This window comes from Amblyomma americanum, chromosome 6 (genome assembly GCF_052857255.1).
Source record: "Amblyomma americanum isolate KBUSLIRL-KWMA chromosome 6, ASM5285725v1, whole genome shotgun sequence".
Classification (NCBI taxonomy): Eukaryota; Metazoa; Arthropoda; class Arachnida; order Ixodida; family Ixodidae; genus Amblyomma; species Amblyomma americanum.
This window is the reverse complement of record NC_135502.1, coordinates 46,000,894-46,019,625: the sequence shown is the minus strand read 5'-3', so window position 1 is coordinate 46,019,625 and position 18,732 is coordinate 46,000,894. Positions and strand designations below refer to the sequence as shown.

General features: G+C 46.8%; 1 protein-coding gene across 1 annotated transcript; it reads left to right on the top strand.

The window, feature by feature from the left end:
• Positions 1–952: 952 nt before the first annotated feature.
• LOC144136758 (facilitated trehalose transporter Tret1-like) lies at positions 953–17,431 on the top strand. Its single transcript, XM_077669350.1, has 3 exons — positions 953–1,264; positions 12,582–12,824; positions 14,313–17,431. The coding sequence occupies exons 1-3, from the start codon at positions 1,258–1,260 to the stop codon at positions 15,503–15,505; spliced, it is 1,443 nt and encodes a 480-aa protein (XP_077525476.1). The 5' UTR covers positions 953–1,257; the 3' UTR covers positions 15,506–17,431.
• The last annotated feature ends 1,301 nt before the right edge of the window (positions 17,432–18,732 follow it).

Sequence of the window (18,732 nt, the reverse complement as noted above, 5' to 3'; positions counted from 1 at the left end):
TTCCCGGAAAAACTCTAAATTTCAACATTGCTGCGTCAGACGGTGATGAAATGATTTCCCATTTAGCTTTTGATTTCTTGCGTGTATTTGAGTGTGTGTATATATACGAGTTTAGCACCTTACCGAAATTGGCCGAGTTTGATTACTTTAATTACAACACAATATCATTTGTTTTAATGAGCTTAGTGGTTTTCTTTCTCTTTACCTAACGGGCTAATAATAAAGATGTGCTGAACGTTCAGAATTCTTACCAAAGAGTATCATTGCTTGGCAAGAGGGTAGCACCCCTTTTAGCATAAGTAACCGAGAAACAGCGTATTCTTTTAAGCCGTATTGTGGCGCCCATACGGCACTTCCACGGAGTAAAAGTCCCGAAAAGTGAGGACAAGGGTTCTCTTTATCTTGCTCAGATTTAGGGCTCAATGGCCGTCATGAGTACGCTGCTGCTAGGCGGCTAAGTTTCAAAGCCGGTTGATCAGTTGTTTTTGGCAAAGACGTTAGAAACTAAAGTTTCAATTAAGCGTCAAGCTGCAAATTAGCTAGCAAAACAATTGGCGGTGGGTTACCTCTGGTTAAACCTTGAGTAACACGATAGCTGCAGCTGGCTGAGTGGAACTTGGTCACGTGATCAACCACGTGACGAACCACGTGACCAGCCACGGCGCCGCGCCGTCAGCAGCTGCTCCGCACCACGTGACCAACCACGTGACAGCGTGGCGGCGCAGCCACAGGGTGGCGCCAGCCACATGGTGGCGGCCTAGCCACAGGGTGGCGCGCCGCCCCGCTGAAGGCTCGAAGTGCTACCGTAATGTAGCTATCGCGACAAAACGCATTTAATGAAATGGCGAAATCACAAGCCAAAGCACCCCTGCGATCATGCGAAGCAGGAGCGACAGGCCTGCCTCTCTCACACCGCCAGCGGCGCTCTCAGGCACAGACGGGGCTTAGGAATTCCAGCACCCTTACATTTAAAATGCACTCAATTTCACTGCTGACGTGAGCAAGCGGCTGCATTTTGAACTCAAGCAGTACCCCTCCATCATCCAGATGCTTGAGCTAGTCAACATCACAAGTCTTTGACCTTTCTTTTTACTTCCACTCGGTTTTCTCTTGTCATGTTTTTATCTCGCTAGATGTGCTGCGAAGCGACATGCAGCACCAATCAGAATCAGACATTCCTGGTAGCTTGTGCTGAAACGCCGTCTGAGCATTCGGGAGCGGCAAATCGTACCAAACCCCAGCAGCAAGAAAACTGGAATGACAGGTAAGTGATTGCAGTGGATAATTACAACCGGTAAAAATGAGTCCCATTTAACGACCTAATTAACAACCTAAGTGCCAAAAGTCAAAGTTGTGTTTGCTCATTTAAGCCAGCAGCACATACCTGATTAGAGGCGACCATAACAAAATTCCATGATTTTTTTTATTGTGAAGACGAAGGAAAGAAGCCGCCTAAATTTTCAGTTTTCTGCTGAGTATCACCTCACTAAGCGCAGTAAAATTCGGTCTTGTTGTTATGCTTGGAAGTCTGATAAGCGTATGGAGCCGTCCACAAGGTGGCAAGGGGTTTGTAGTAACCAACCCCTGACGTCAGTCGCACGTCGGTTACTCCGAATTCATCATTGTCTCCCTAACGTGAATGAAATCGGCAGCCGTTCGGTAATGTGCGCACGAACAGCAATACAGGTTTACATGAGAGCGCATGCAAGAACTATTGTACGTGCACTCGAACCTCAACACCACAAATGGTGCAGAAGCAAGCATTTTTTTCGGCCGCACTGATGAGTCAGACTCGTGCAATGCTTTGCGCCGATTGTATTGTATGCAGTATGTTGCCATTTTTTTTTCCTGAAAAGACTCTGCCGCGAGCTTGTTTCAGTGCAAACATTTAATTCTTTACTTATTTCTCAACTAAATAACAAATGTAACTAAGAAAACTGTGCGCTGTCGTGTTTTTTCATAGTTTCGTAATTTCACCACAAAATATGAAAAGAGGGGTTTTTTTTAAAGATCTCAAATTTTCTTATATTTTACAACTCTAAGCAGGACACGCGATTTCATAAGGTCTTGTAAGTTATAGCGACCATATGTATATATCGGAACGTCAGTAAACCTATGTTACGTTTCTTCAGCTTGTGTTAGTCTACTTTGTAAACAAATATATGTTGTAAGCTCAGAGCAGCACAATGAAAAACTTATGATTTATTCGACGTTCTAACCGGGAAAAGTCTTTCTCAAGAATTCTAGTGCATGACTTTAATGCGTGTGCTTCAAGCATTGAATAAAGCACAGACAACTCTTCCAAAAAATGTAAAGACAGCGGAAAGCAGAAGCGGCTGTCTTTTGCAGCACGGGCATACAAAGCGAATACACACGCACATGAGAAGAGCGGCGCGCGCCCTCCCTTCCCATGTGTTCGGTAATCCGGTTAAGACTAGAACTGCTGATAGCATCGGCTTTCCGCTGTCTATTGTGTGCGCATGTGTTTGCGCGCATGCGTGTGCTTGTGAGAGAACATAATTACCAGCATGAAACAACAACGACTAAGACAGACAATGATGATGATGATGATGTATTTTTATGGCGCAAGGGCATCTATGGCCATAGAGCGCCATGACACAAGGTATCTTTCTTTTTCTCAAGGTGGGGTCAAAGAGCCATTTCCCGAGCATTTCACCCTAAATAAGCCGAGCACCAGACCAGGGGAATGCTTGTACCTACTGTATCACCGGTGGGTACCCGGCGGTACTGGGGATCAAACCCTCCACCTCCCGCATGCGAGGGACTAAGCCAGACATAAAAAGACTACAAACTCTAAGCATCAACTGACATCATTAACTGAAGAACACACACACCTACATAGGCAGAAAAACGCTCTCAAGGGATCATACACTAAAACGCAACGGCACCCTCCATTATAGAAAGTACATCTACTTGCAAGAAAGACAAAATGGCGGCTTACTCGCACAGGACCGTTTTTCAAGTGAATCAGGCAGGCTTCCAGCATTTCGCGCTCCTTCTGCCCAGTATTCAATGAAATTTCACTTGTCAATTCACAAAGCAGAGCACAATCTTCCTTACAGCTTGTACAAAGGGCCGCGATGTGCCCATATCCTGATAATGCCTCGACAGCCAGCCTGTTCTCCATTACCCGAGCCCTGATCGATTTGGCCGATGCAGCGATTCCAGCATGACAACGGCATTCTCTAGACAACACTGGTTCAGCAAGCCGAATGAGGTCTTTCATGTTATATTGGACAAGGCAGTTTTTTGTTGGTGGCATCATTGAATCATTTTCTGGCATCATTATTGTTGACATCATTGTTTTTTGGTGCGTGTGGATGCTCGCGTACGTGTGTTACTAGCATTGAGAGGCTTTTTGCGCGCATAAGAGGGAAACAAGCAAGTGGGCCAGCTTTCGTTGCTGAAATTAACAGTTACACTTAAGCAGTATGCAGAATTCTATGCGTACTAAGACTGGTAACAAGTGACGCGCGTCAGCGAGAGGCGGGTGTGGGATCTGCATTGCGATGACAACAAAACGACGTCGTAGATGTGGCGAATCAGAGCTCCTGTTGGCTCTACAGGCGTAACTAAGGTCACTGAAATTGCGATAGGTGCCGAAAAAGGTCCAGCTAAACAAAATCACACAGATCTGAAAAAGCAAGGCAAGATACATAGCAGAGCATGCACTACTTGTTCCTCCAGTCCTTATCACTGACAGCTTCCAGGAAGCAATTCTAGATTCTTGCATCCACATTTAGATTCAGGGCTTTATTGACTCTTTTCGCTTTCTCAAAACTTGTAGTCTTGCCTGCGTTTCAATTTTGGTTGGATCTTTGAAATACAAAACTCGCTGACGTAAGTAGCCCAAGAACACGCTGGGTTTTGCGCGTGGGGGTCGAAGCGTGGCACCTGTATAGCTGTTTTCATTCCCGTGTAATCATCAGAATAATATCTTTAAATGTTACATAACTCATTTAGATTAACCTCGTTGGTTTCCCAAGTATCAGTCCGCGATTAAGAGTTTTCGAATATCTTTCAGTCTTAACGAGCATGGCATTAATTAAATACTTTATTCGGTGGGCCTTCCCAGTCTATATATCTTAGCAGTATACACTGCAATCTCGATGTACAGTCAGTGTTATATGAAACGCAAACAAGAGAGACGAAGCATAAGAGCAAAACGGGATTATATAAGTTGAGGGAAACCGGATACTAGCTTTCTTTATTTTCTTGAAGTGGTGTGAAGACCTTTGTGAGATCGTATTAATTGGCGCTACCCGTCTTTCGTCGACAGCCGTTTATAATTCTCCGACCTTGAGTTCGCGTCTCTTATATTCTGTTCACGTTTCAATTGACGGTGATAGTACGCTATGATGCTTACACCGAAGCAGGCGCACAAATTACATCCTCAAAAGAATATCAGCGGCTAGTTCTGTATGGAGGAAAAACGCTAAGGCGCCCGTGTGCTGTGCGATGTCAGTGCACGTTAAAGATCCCCAGGTGGTCGAAATTATTCCGGAGCCCTCCACTACGGGCACCTCTTTCTTCCTTTCTTCTTTCACTCCCTCCTTTATCCCTTCCCTTACGGCGCGGTTCAGGTGTCCAACGATATATGAGACAGATACTGCGCCATTTCCTTTCCCCAAAAAACCAATTATTATTATTATAGTTCTGTATGGAACAGCAGAAGACAGTACACTGCAACTGGCTACCGCAATGACACTGCACGTGAGTGCGGTGCTTCCTTGGCTGCTTGTCCGGTCCGTTTTTTTGTGTGTTTTTTTCCTGTGCATTCGTTCTGTTCCTTCTACATGAGTTTACTAGCCGAGTACATGACAGGCGTGGCGGCCTTGATTGTGGCGTAGTCTTTAACGCTGTTCTTTTGCGCTTCCGTTTTACGCGGCTGTGAGCGTTTTTTTTCCATGGCTATTATTTTACGTAATATATGAATAGACAAGGACATAGCGATAGGACTGTTGACAAAACTGAAATGTTCCTTCTCCTCTCTTCTGCCTTCCACGCAACCTCCCCCCCGCCCCCTTTCACTTCGCCGCCGACCGGGGACGGATGCTTGATAAATCTAATGTTTCAGGAAGTGGTGCCGCTATATTCACAGCACTGGCGCTTGTCATGGTTGACACTAAGTTGTATGCACCTATCCACGACCTTATATCATTGTCGCGCACGCACACTGCATGATACGTGCCGAGGCCAACTACTCAATACCTAAGTAGATTCAGAAGGCAGCACAGCATTCCGTTCACTTCACCTAGTTCCTATATTATTGTCGCTTAAATAAATTTGTGTTTATATTCTAAAAACCAGCGACGAAGCACCCTAGCTGCTGAAGACAGAAACACTGCCATCTCGAACACTATTTTGGCTTCAGCTTTCGGTTGTGCTCAGTTTCTCGGCAAGCCACCGCCATCTGTGCTCGTCAAAGAGCGAAACTGCCGACGCGCCTACCGTAGCGGCGCTTGCGATTACGTGAGTGCTGCTAGCACTCACAGCAAAACTGACTTCCGGTGTTCCGACCTATCAGGTCTCAACGAAAGGGGCGTTCTCGAAAGTGCAAGTTAGAATACAGTCACTGTTCTGCACGCTAGATTTCAGAACACATTGTGCATAGTTTCCCTTGAGAGTTGCCTAACTTTCGCCGTAGCATTTCCATTTGTTGTAGTCCAAACTCTATTATACAGAGGCTGTGGCGGGCACTCTAGTTGAAGGTTAAAGTGGAGATCTTAACAGTTTTATTTCTATAGCGCGCCCTTGCTCGAGCCCGATTGAAACACTGGCAGCACGGCCCACTAGGGCACCCACGGCCAAAACAGATCGCCACCAATGGTGGGGCTATATCGAAAAGTGATTCGCCCTCGGGAAAGAAGGAATGTGAGGCTTCCACTTATATTGGATATGTTTTATTTCCCTTTTCGCAAAAAAACTGTCAGACCGCAGGAAGAAAAACCACCTCGTACAAAATGCATTTCTCTGGCATTTCGTTAACCTATAAAAAGCATTCATTTCTTTTAAAACAGCCCAGCATGGTCAACTAGACAATCACGATTGGACTCCAAATTTTTTTCGCTTAACTCGGTCACGCAGTGAAGGTATTCCTGTAGGCGCCAAAAAGACAATTACAGCGAAGCACACTGAACTGTCGTTGGATGAATAACTTATTAAACGTTTGTTGTAATTTGGCACGGTGACACCACCTACGTGGTCCTCTTCCTTTGCTTCGCACCCGCCCGCCATTACCCACTCGATTATTTTTTTAAAGTTCCGGATTATAAAACTCATCTGCGATGTCTGGAAAGTTTTTCCCGTTCGGTGTTATAGCAGTGAACTTTGGCTACAAGTTACAGCTTGGCAATGATTCTGTACTTTTCTACCCGCTTTCTGGTGAGAAATGCTCACATTCGCGCTCAACTCACCGCTCAGACGCATCAGCTAGCCCAAATGGAAGGATTCAGATGTCAGTAATGCAAGCGCACGTTCAGAAATTTTAAAATGTTTATCAATGCAGTAATCGGCGAAACGAATGTCTGGTGGTCTACGGTCCAAAAGAGGCGCTAAGAAGTGGGAATTGAGGACTTTTATCAAGGCAGTGGATCATCACAATTCAAAACTAAATATGAGCTGGCCAACGCACAAATACGAAAATGAGCAAAATTAATTTCTTCACTCTTAAACAAAAGACCCGCAGAACAGCTTCAAGCTTGAAAGCACTGCTACATTTTTCATTATGACAGAGACTAATACAGGGTGTTTCGCCTAAAACATTGCACAATTTTTAAAAGTAGGCTTTTTGATTCAGAAGAGCGCTTTTTTCCGGCATAACATTGTCAGCGGTGTAGTGCATCATAATACAGTTAAGACGTACTAACTAGCAGGCTGGTTAACTAATATTTAATAGTTAACTTTTTATCCATTACTGTTACGCTCCACAAATATTCAGAGGCATGTATCCCGCCGTAATTAATACCCATTTCAGTTTTTAGAATTTCTAGAACGCGGCTACCCTCGGTGCTGTGGCCGAACAAATTTTGGCTATTTAGACTAGTTATGAGCACTGGAGAGGTTGTTTTGCCTGCAGGCTTATCAAACGTGAATGCATTTTGGCGTGATGTAGCCAGAATTTGTCGCGTCACAGCGCCGAGAATAACCGCGTTTTCGAAATTCTAAAAACTCATATGGATATTACTTACGCTGGGCTACAGGCCTCTCAGTAATTAAGGAGCCTAACAGTAATAACTAAAAAGTTCACTATTCAAAATTAGGTAACCAGCCTGCCAGTTAGCCCGTCTTATCTGTATTCTAATGTACTACACCTTTTACAATGCTATGCCGAAAAAAAGCGCTCTTCTAACTCTAAAAGCATATTTTTAAATATTGTGCAAAACATGAGATGAAACACCCTGTGTATCAGAAGACATATATTCGTTTCAGCGTCGTCTTGTTTCGCACAAGCGGAAAGAGGTGCTGAAGATTCCCGTAACCTTCACTTAGTTCAACAGCAACTCTGTACAAGTATCAGCTCGGCTCCAATAGGTACGAATGCTCGCATTAGTTTTTATAGCGCGTCAAAGCCCTCCACAGCAGCACCTGTCAGATTATTCGAATATTTCAGAGTATACAAGTACAGAGGGAAAGCAGCCAAGCGCGAGTCCTCTCTTCGATGCCACAAAGCTCACTTTCTAAATTTCGGCAACCATTCACGTTCCGACTTTGCACACCAACTACAACAAAACAACAGGCAGCAGTGGCAACAGCGACAGAGCCGAGTATTTTCACGAAGTGTTCATAACAAACTTGCGAAAGCCATGACAATGCCAGAGCTGTATAAGACGCTTTGGTCTTTGTATGCAGGCACCGGCATTAGATCTTTCAGAAAAAAATTATGCAGGCGCCGTCGTGTCGCCATCAACGCCTGATTGTTCACCACCGCTTTGCCGCAACTCAGCAGCTGACGGCATGAGCAGACATCGCAGATCGCCAAACACGTGAAAAAGTGTTGCGACAGAAAACTGCTTTTTTTTGCCACCTAGCATTGTCCCAGAGATTCGTAGCAACAAGGCAAGAGTATCTGTAAGTGAGTAGTACTTAGGAAAATAACGTCGTGCTTTGCGCCTGCGCTGACATATTCAAAACACCGCAGGCATATACCGTAGTTTCCAGTATAGACTCCGCACATCGTCCGCGCCTGGTGTACAGTACGCACCCGGGACATACACTCGCGTTAGGTATTTGAAGCTCTGCGCATGCGTGCGTGCGTGTGTGCGTGCGTGTGCACGTCAAATTTTGCACCTTTATGGGGCGGTTATAGGGAGCTCACCCGCGAAGGCCATCCCGTCATCCGTCACAACTCCTTCGCCTTTATACTAAAACACTACTGTGCCCGGCAGTCATCAAACATTTCGACCCTATGTGCACAGGGGAGTGCCCGCACTGTAGGGAAAAGTCTTTGGACATTTACCACATGGTGTGGGCATGCCAATCAACTCCGCATCTTCCCCCTATCCCCAACCCTGCCCGGGAGGACTGGGAGGCAGCCCTGCTCGGCTGCTCTGACCTGGCGAGCCAAAAGGCCCTGGTTGGGCGAGCCCGAGCAGCAGCTCCCGCCAATGGGCTGCTGTAATGAGCAGCCCACCTAGGATTTGTAAGGAACGGACCCTTAATGACCGCTCCACTAGCTCCCTGTATATATTTTGAAAATAAAGTTTTTCAGTCAGTCAGTCAGTCAGTCAGTCACAACGAGCACTCGTCAGGCGCCCGTGATCGCTTCTTCTGTGCGGCTCAGAGGAGAGTTCTCGCGGGGTTAGGTTGTTACGGTTTAGGTTGCCGGTAGAGCGCAAGACCTGGAGTAGTAGTAATACCACGTGACCAGGCCTAACGCTCCCAACGAGCCAGTGGCCACTTCGTCTTCTTTGAGGCTCAGAGAGAAGGACCTGCAGGGCGAGCAGCTCTTTCGCCATGACAGCTGCACTCAGCAGCAGATACGACGTGCTTGTGAGAGTGAGAAGGAGCGACGGCAAGAGAAAATGCCACTTCTAGATCAGGCGGAACGCGAAGCCGCTAGATCTGGCTGTAAAACCGAACATCGTTGCCAGATGGACGCACCTTATATTCAGGAGTACCGCAAGCGTGAGAGAGAAGCAGCCGGTTATAGCTGCCCACTCTGCCATGGACCGTTTACGGAGCCGTAGAATGCCCAGAGTGGGCTAGCAGATGAACAACGTGCAGGCAGAGTCAAACAGAAGCAGCAACATCGCAGCCGGGAGAGCTTTTCGTTTAATTTTAAAGGATACCTTCACCACTGTATTTTTTTTTCTCGTTCGGAAACACTGCTTGCTTCTAATTTACCTTTTTTCCGTGCTTGTGCTGGAAACAATGGCATCTTTTAATTTCATTTCAACAGATCAGAGACGCTACGCCAGTTCATGCAAGCAGACCGACCCATGCTAACAGACGATAAGATATTAATCCAAAATAGAAATTCCTCTTGAAAGAGGACAGCTTTGACGAAGTTTGTCTGGTTGTGTTTTTAGTACAAAAAAGAAACTCTGGCTGTAATCAAGCAGTGGAGTAGCCAGAAATTTTGTTCGAGGGGGGCTCATGTCGCAGCGCAGCCTCCTCCTCATAGATTTTGTAGAGGGATCAAATACAATAATCGTAACTGCATTACCATTGCCAAGGCTATTGCGTATTAGATGCTGCAAACAAATTTTTGAACGCTACGCACTGTTCAGACAGGTAAAATATGTATTTTTCATTAAAAAAATATTCGTATGTCCCCAAACCGGTGGCATAAATAACTGACATCAATGCTTCTATCTTTTTTGCCTATTTAGTAAGTAAAGAAAATGCGTCATGAATTTTACAACTGCATCAGTTGGAAACCGGCAAAGTAGTGCATGTCCCTGATATAAACAATCAAGTTGGGGACAAATATTTTAACGAATCTTTGTCACTCAAGAACCTTGTTTACAATTTTGTACATATGCAATGGCCAGGAAAGAATCTCACTGACGCTGTCCTTCGTTCCAAAGTGCTGCGCGGGCGCAGCTGTCACCGGTCGAGTACTGTAAATAATGGCACCGACAGTATAGTCGCAACAGAAAGCACATATAAGAAGCAGGAGTTCTGCAAAATATACATTAGAAATGCGAAGATACAAAAGAATATCTCAAATGCGAAGATACAGCTTGAAAAGGGGCAAAAAAGCGTCGCTGGCAACAAAGTTAACTGCATGGATACACAAAACATGGCAAGAAGAGATTTAAATTTACATATATTCTGTGATAAATCCACATACCTAAGTTAAAGTTGCACTATATATTATGTCAAACAAGCCAAACAAACAAGTTGCACAATCACAGATAGTAACCTTTACGCATAGAAAAACAGCCTATCCTGCAAGAATAAAACTATTATCGCAGGAATCGTGATAAGTATTTGGGCCATGCTGTCGTCGCGACAGCGCCATATGAATAGAAAAATAGAAAAAGAATGCAGAAATCAATACAAAAATGTGTATTTTATCTGCCTGGAAAGTGGCAACAATCATTCTGCACAGAAAATTAAAGAAGGGTATTGGTCTGATTCAGAAAAGAAGTAAAAGCAGGTAGCTAAAAAAATCGGCGGTGGTTTAGCTCTGGTTAAACTTGGAGTGAGGGGATAGCTACAGCCGGCCTAGTGAAACTTAGTCACGTGACCAACCACTTCACGAACCACGTGATCAGCCACGGCGCCGGCAGCTGCTCGCACCTCGTGACCAACCACGTGACAGCGTGGCGGCGCAGCCACGGCGCCGCCAAGCTGAAGGCTCGAAATGCTACCGTAATGTACCTATCGCTACAAAAAGGAAAGAAAGGGACAAACGAAAGCCACATATGATACGACAAGTTGAACTACACAATATCCGAGAGTGTTTGCCGGGAAACGCCGTGTGGGCCGGGCTTTCAGTGAGCAAGTTCGGTTAGATTGGTTATTGATGTCCTCGTAATTTTCATATTCGCATAATAACTTTGATCATGATGCTAACGGATACAAAAAACGGCAAACATTTCAGCGGTTTTAAAGGCTAATGAATAGTCATACGTTTTCCTAATTGCGCGTTTATGGTCCTGAAGCCACAGAGTTTTTTACTTGCATTGGCTTCGCTGCTTCGCTATGTAAAGGAGAAAGTTTATGAGAAATTTATATCCATAAAGTTTCGGAATTGAAATCCATGCGCTCCGTAGATTCCGCGGCTGCCGTGAGATGCTGCGACGAGCCTGCTCGTCATCGAAACGCCCATTAAACTTCGTGCTCGGATGGTGCTCCTGGCATTATGTGACTCCAGGTGCATGGGCGTTAATTGCCACGAAATCCAGCCCGAGTTCGCAATGTTCGCACTGAAATGTCTTTTCTAGCGTGAAAAAGACATTGTAGACAAAATTCAGCATGATTTCCAGCGCCGCTTTTTGTTTTGGTCGGCGGTGCATAACAGTACGAAAAAATTTCGAGGGGGGCTGACGCCCCATAATCCACCACCCTGGCTACGCCCCTGTCAATCAAGGGTCAAAAAGGAAATGTCAACGTTTTGGCAGCAGTTTGGTCCCTTCTTCCGGGGCGACTAGCTGGTCATCACGCAGCAGACATCCGTCCTCGCTCCTTCTGCGTAGTGACGTGACGTAGAACATTTATGTAATCGGTGGGCAGATATCCCGCGAACCTGTTGATGTTCCTGTTGTAGCGATAGCTACATTACGCTAGCATTTCGAGCCTTCAGTGTGGCGGCACCGCCACCCTGTGGCTGCGCCGTCACGCTGTCACGTGGTTGGTCACGTGGTGCGGGGCAGCTGCCGGTGGCGCGGCGCCGTGGCTGATCACGTAGATCGTTATGTGGTTGATCACGTGACCAAGTTCCACTCGGCCAGCTGTAGCCAGAGCTAAACCACCGCCAATTTTTTTTTACATGTTCATGCTCCCGGTTTATGCACCCTTGGTTCGTGCCAGACTCTCCTCCCCTCAATTCCTTTTCTTTCTCGCCTTGATCTTAACCTTCACTGAATGAGGCCAAGGCGGGTGTCTAAACACTGCTGCGTGAAATAGTAGTTACCACCGCGCGCGTAGTTTTCCTTTCAAGTAAGGAACAAAAACTACCACTGCTCATTCTACTGCAGTTGTTTAACAACGACAGCTGTTAACCGGCCGTTTCTGGGTTTCGCGTCTGTGCAGTACAAGTAGTAGTAGAAACAGTAGTAGCTGCATAATCCGCTTGTTATTGGGTGGAATACGATTTACAACCCCCTTATGTACCACTTCACTCAAATTCTCCCACAGCCCGGCTATAGATATCTCTCATTATGTGGGACATATTGCAACGTTCAAAACCGCTCAACGTACGGGAATCCGTCAAGCCACAATCGAGCTTTTTCTCTCTGCCTCCCTCATCCTTGTGATGAAAAATAGACATTATTATTATTATTATTATTATTATTATTATTATTATTATTATTATTATTATTATTATTATTACTACTACTACTACTACTACTACTACTACTACTACTACTACTACCTTGTGCTTGCAGTGCCAGTTTATGACGGCACGACCGCCACGGCAGCCTGTGTGGGCAGCGCAGCGGATGGGCGACGCAGGCTGTTCATGGCAGTGGCGGCCACGTATATGGCCACGTTGTCGGCAGGGCTCGCGCTCTCCTACTCGTCGCCCGCGCTTCCCGACATACGCCAGAAGATGAGCATCAGCGAGGATGACGCGGCCTGGTTCGGGTCCCTTTTGATGGCCGGTGGCCTCTTCGGTGGGCTCTTGTCAGGTGGGTGGCAATGGGGAAATATTCATGCTGAAAGCTGGACACAGTTTTTCCGCCCCTCATTCATCACTGCTCTTCCCTTTCTTACACGCGAAGACAGAAGCACGCATCCGCGTTGCTGTGATAGCACCGCTTTTGCCGTCTTGAGAAGCGCCACAATTTTTGCGGGGAACGCAGTCGGCGCAGAGAGAAAGAAGTTGCTGCTTTGGACCCAAACCTCTGTAAACACGTGGAATATGTATGACGATGGGGGTTTCCCCAAAAAGAACGACTTGTGCGGTTCCTTAGTCAAATTAAGGGGTGGTTGGTTTTTGCGCTGTCTAGATATCATATCACTCCAGAGTCTACCGGGCGCGAGGGAGCGCAGTTTCACTGAATCCGGTAGTGGATGCCTACAAAACACAACGCAGTTCTATAGTCGTCTCAAAGTTGAGCTTAAAGTAGAAAGCACTTCGCGCGCGCGCGCTCGTGCGTGCGCGTGTGCGTGCGCGTGTGCGTGCGCGTGTGCGTGCGCGTGTGCGTGCGCGTGTGCGTGCGCGTGTGCGTGCGCGTGTGCGTGTGGGTGCGGGGGGGGGGGGGGGTGTTGTCATAAAGAACCCCTGCTGATATCGACGTCTTGTAGGGAGAAGTTTCTTCGTCTTTGTCATGTGTAAGTTAAATTTAGAAATATAAAACTTATTAGTCAAAGAGTCAACGATGATTTTCCTGCCTTTTAAAACCTATTGGAAGGTTGAGAGCTGTATATTATATGTTACAGTCTGAAACAAAGATCTTTCAGAATGAAAGGCGACTATGCTTGGAGTAAGCCTTTGTCAGGGCTGCAGGCTTATAAAGACAGGGTGAATAGTATGTAATTTAGAAAAAAAAAAAAGTCCAGAGAGATTAACCTTCTCCAATTGGCTGACCAGCCATACCGAAAGCTTTGAGCAGAATCTCGCAAAACAAGAAGCATGAGGCCGCTCGCGCGTCCTATCTTTTCGATCTTGACGATCGTGTAAATGACCCAGACATGCCGCTAGAGATGACGCCATTCAGCTGGTCTGGAACGAGCGAAGGTCGGGGGGCTGCTGTAAATGCATGTTTTAAGGTGGCGTTAAAAGCGTAAAACTTTCCAGCTTATGGTAGTTTTCTGAAATCCCCTGTGCGTCCGCAATCCTCATGTAGCGCTGTTAGGATACACGAGCAGAACCATTGCTGAAAATCAATATGCGCAGTTCCGTAACTACAACCTGCATTGAACGTCACAGTCTTATATCCCTGCGACGTTGCACTGCGTCACAGCCGTAGCACTATTAGAGGTTATCCCCGAGTCATGCTTGTGTGCTTGTGCCGTCATCCCGAGAAAGAAACTGACAGCCGGTCTTGTCACTGAAAGTGTATGAAGCGTGAAACGCGCAGCTTAGTTCTTTCGTGTTTACCTCGAGCATAATCCACTGCAACACCGCCAATATAATGTCTTGAAGCATGCGACTTTTTTTTTTCTTTTTGCAGGACAACTGCTCCATCTCATCGGTCGCAAGAGCACGCTATGCACGGCCGCGGTGTTGCTTGCCGCCGGCTGGCTGTGCCTGGCATTCGGGGATATTACGTCACTGCTGTTCGCAGGGCGCCTCCTGACCGGTGGTGGCTTGGCCATCGCCTGCGCAGCGGCTGCAGTGTTCGTGGCTGAAGTCGCTCCCACGAGCCTGCGGGGACTGTTGAGTGCCGGCTGGAACTTTCTCGTCGCACTGGGGATTCTTCTCGGCTACGTCATGGGCAAATGGCTGGACTACAAGTGGCTCGCTTTTGCTTGCCTCGTCCCAGTGGTCATCACCGGTGCCACGACCGTATTCTGCGTTCGAGAGTCGCCTTTGTGGCTTCTACAAAAAGGACGGCGCAAAGAGGCCATTGAGGCAATGCAGTTCTACCGCGGACCACGAATCGAGGACGAGTTCAACGCCTTGGAATCCAGCGCAGGGAATGCGAGCGGGATGACCCTAGGGGATGTGAGGCAACCATACATATATAAGTCGTTCTTGTGTTCGGCACTTGTTCTCCTTACGCAGCAAATATCGGCTATTAACATTCTCATTTTTTTTGCCCAAGACATATTCCAAGCCGCCGGCGTGTCGCTGGCCCCCGATAACTGTACTATCCTGGTTGGCGGCATCCTCTCAGGTATCTTTTTGGTTGCCACTCTTCTTGCTGATAAGGCTGGACGAAAGCCCCTTTTCATAATCTCCACGGTGTTGTCCGCTGTCAGCCTAGCAGCCCTGGGGCTCAGTTTGCATCTTAAAGACGTTAAAGGCCAAGACTTCCACGACCAATACGGCTGGCTTCCGTTGGCTTCCATTGTGGTATACTTTGTGGGCTACTCTCTCGGCCTTGGCCCGCTGCCATTCGTTTTCCTTGGAGAACTGACCCCGGTAAAAGCTAAAGGTGTCGCTACAGGAGTGTGCGTATTCATATACTACCTGGCAGGTTTCCTGACCACCAAGGTATATGCTGACCTGGTGCACCTGATGGGCACTGCTGCTACTTACTGGCTATACGCCGCCCTTTTGACAGTCACTTTTGTGCTGTTCGTCGTATTTGTTCCGGAAACCAAAGGAAAAACGCTGGAGGAAATCGAACAACTTTTTGGCAAAGAAGCGCCGCCTCCAAATTTGGAGAAGACGGACGGAATAGTGACTTGCCACTTGTAGATTAATTCGACACAACGAACCACTGACTGGCGGTTAATATGGCATACTGTTTGCGATAGTACTCGCGGCGTTTGTCACGGCGCTTTCCGATGCTACGGGCCAGAAACATGATAATGATTGCCATGCAAAAGCACGTATCGGGCTCCCCCAGCAAGAATTGAAGTAAAAAGACTGACAGACGGTTATGATAGCCGGCAATGCGAACAATTTGAGCGTAGCTCGTCAAGGCTGGCAGGTGGCGTGTTACTCTGCTTGCCACCCTCTGGGAAGTTCCCGTGGTAGCCACCTACCACGTGGTGTTTCGCTTTTCTACTTGGACGAGCGGTTACGCCGACAACGCCGACGACTTTGACGAAGAAGCCAGGAACGGGCGCATAGGAGCGGCGCTCTAAAACGCAGGACACCTGTCTTGAGCAAAACCAGCTGGGTGGAAAGGCTTCCGAAAAGAAAGACCACCCCGTAATGAGGCAACTATTCTCCAACCTTTTTGTTAACTTCTCAATTCCATTAGTCAAATGAAACCTATGCACCTTATTGATCAAATGAAAAAATGATTGATGCATTATCGAAGTCATTTATTAGTGTCACTGATTGTTTAGATCAGTCGACCGACCTATGAACCTTTTTGATGAATGAATGAAGTAATGGTCGCGTGGCGATGGGACATAGGCGTACTTTTGCAAATTCGCCAATTGCGCCCTGGGAGTGCGCAGAAAGTAAGAATAAAATTTTCCGCTATATTTAATACGAAAGCAGTTGCTCCAGTCGTATAAACTTAACATTAGTAATCTAAATAGAAGCTTTGTTTACGTAGATGGACAGGCCCAATGGTGAAAACGGAGACAGGAAAGAAAAAAAAATAGTGGCCGTCGTTTAACTTGCCTCGTTATGCTAGCCTGGATAACATACCTGTAGTTCTCTGCTCTCATTTCTCTCTTGTGCTACTTTTACCACCATTCAGTACAAGTGTCGTACAGTTGCAGAAGCGGAACTTCAATCAGCTGCACCCCGCACAAAACGTGGCATTTTGCTGGCTGGTACAGTCAACTAGAGATATGCGACATTCGGTGCATATGCACGCCTACAACGTTCGTTTCGCGCTTTGCAAATATTGCAGCCCTGCCGTGTGAACAACCAGATTTCACAGGCTTTATGAAGACTTAGAGATGCAACATCACCTCGTCTCTAGTACAGTATTCCGCAGCAGAAACAAAGGTTTTCTGTTTTCGCTTTATAAGTCGGTATGAACCTTCTGTATATCATAAATTATACTGCATTTCCACCCCTGTTCGAAGAAATCCCGACGGGAAGGAACAGAAGCCGGACTAAGTTGTCTGTAGCTTTCTGAATAATATTTATGCAAGCCAGAAAGGTCACATTACGAGTAAGATGACATAGGAAACAAACAAACAAACAAACAACTAAACAAATAAACAAAGTCGGCGTCGAAGTTTTATTGAAAAACCCACGTCACGCCTGCGTTGTGTCTGTCAAGAAGCCCCCGCCACATCCTCTTTGCTTGACGTGGCATAGTGGCGCCGTAAGCGCCGGCGTCCGGCGCTTACCGGAAAACCGCTGCGATCTGATGTACGCCGCTGCAACAACAGATGGCGCGCGAACAGTATAAAGTTTTCTCAACGCTCGTTTGTGGCCATGTGACTGTGGGTGCAGTGCGGTGAATGCTAATCGAGCTCTGTGTACATAGAAGCAACATTTCTGAGCGTAAACTGCAGCGTGGAAGAGTTCAAAGAGAAGAATGTGGAACTGCGCTGTGATCACTGCAATAAATGTGTGAATGTAAACAAATAGCACTGACTGTGTGCCACGAGAAACTGCTGCAGAGAGCCAATAACGGTATAGCTGCACGCATTTAAAGGCGGAGGTTAACTGTCCCCACTTTTTAAGAGCGCAATAAATGTCACAGGTCTACTGCACCGTCTTTCTCACGTAATCTATCTAACGCGCCACTTCTCATTGAAAGATGAGAAGTTTATAATTATATCGGACTGCTTAACATAATTACGCATAAAAAATCAGTGAAAAGAGCAATGTGAAAAAAAGTGCCCAAGTGCATAAGCGCTCTCTAATGGTATAATGGAGATGAAATCGTGGCTTGTGAATGCATGTAGCTCTTGTATATGTATAGAAGCAAAATGTACACAAAGCTCACTGAAAGAAAACATACGAAGAGTTTGGACGCTAAATTTTAACATTACAGTCCTTCAGGACTCTCTTGTTTCAACTCGTGCTTGAAATATGCATTACCTTCTGTTTTCATTTATCGCCAGTGCAGCAGCCATCATCCTTCCGATGTTGTTTTCATGTTCAGCTTCCCTGATGGTTATTATGATGCGGCTCTGTGGCTAGTTTCGAACTCTGGTCTTTATGGAGAAAAAGTGAAAAGAGGAAAAGGTAAGGCATGGTAAAGAAAAAGGGCAAGGCAGGTGTACGCGCACTGCACACACGTGAGTGAGCGCACCGCGAGCCCGCGTCATCGCAGCCCGCACCACCCGCATTGTCGCCTGTAACGTCTATGAGGCGGCATTGTCTGTTCAACCACCACTGCCGCAGTCCCTCCCTAGTGGCTACCAGCACGGGGTTCGGAGCGTCGCGATCAGATTGTGCAAAGTGCAGCACTTGATGGTTGGTAGTGCCCTCTGTGTGTTGGGGGAAAAACCCAGAGCAGTGGACCACAGTGTGTTCCGGACTTCTGCTTCTCTGTTGCCTTCTATGACCAGGCCTGTGCCGAAGCGTTATCAACAGAGCCAAGTTCGGAGTGTTCAGCGCGTGCCTCAAGAGGAGAGCACTCCCTGCGTCGTTATTATAGAAGTTCTGTGGCGCTGGTGTGGTCTTGTGTGGTCTTACAGCAGAGTTAAACAAAAATAAATGAGAAAAAAACAGCATGGTGGCAACTACCACTGCCCCATTTTAAAGGGGACGCTCCTACCTTGCATCCATCCATCCATCGGGCGCGGTACAGCTCAAGCGTATATTTTTCCAACATAGAAGATCGCTATTGGCAGGCTTCAGCTGCTCGAACCCGCTGTTATGCCACCTGACCACACTTCTGAGCGCCCGTGCCTTGTAGAGGTTCGGCCAGGAGCCCAAACTTCCGGCTCAGCGTACGCACTCGTGAGGTTTCGTGGTCGCGGCACCCTTAAAGACGGTGCACCAAAATATACGGTACGCCCACCTTGGATCGCTCGCATGGCGAACCCGACCTTCAA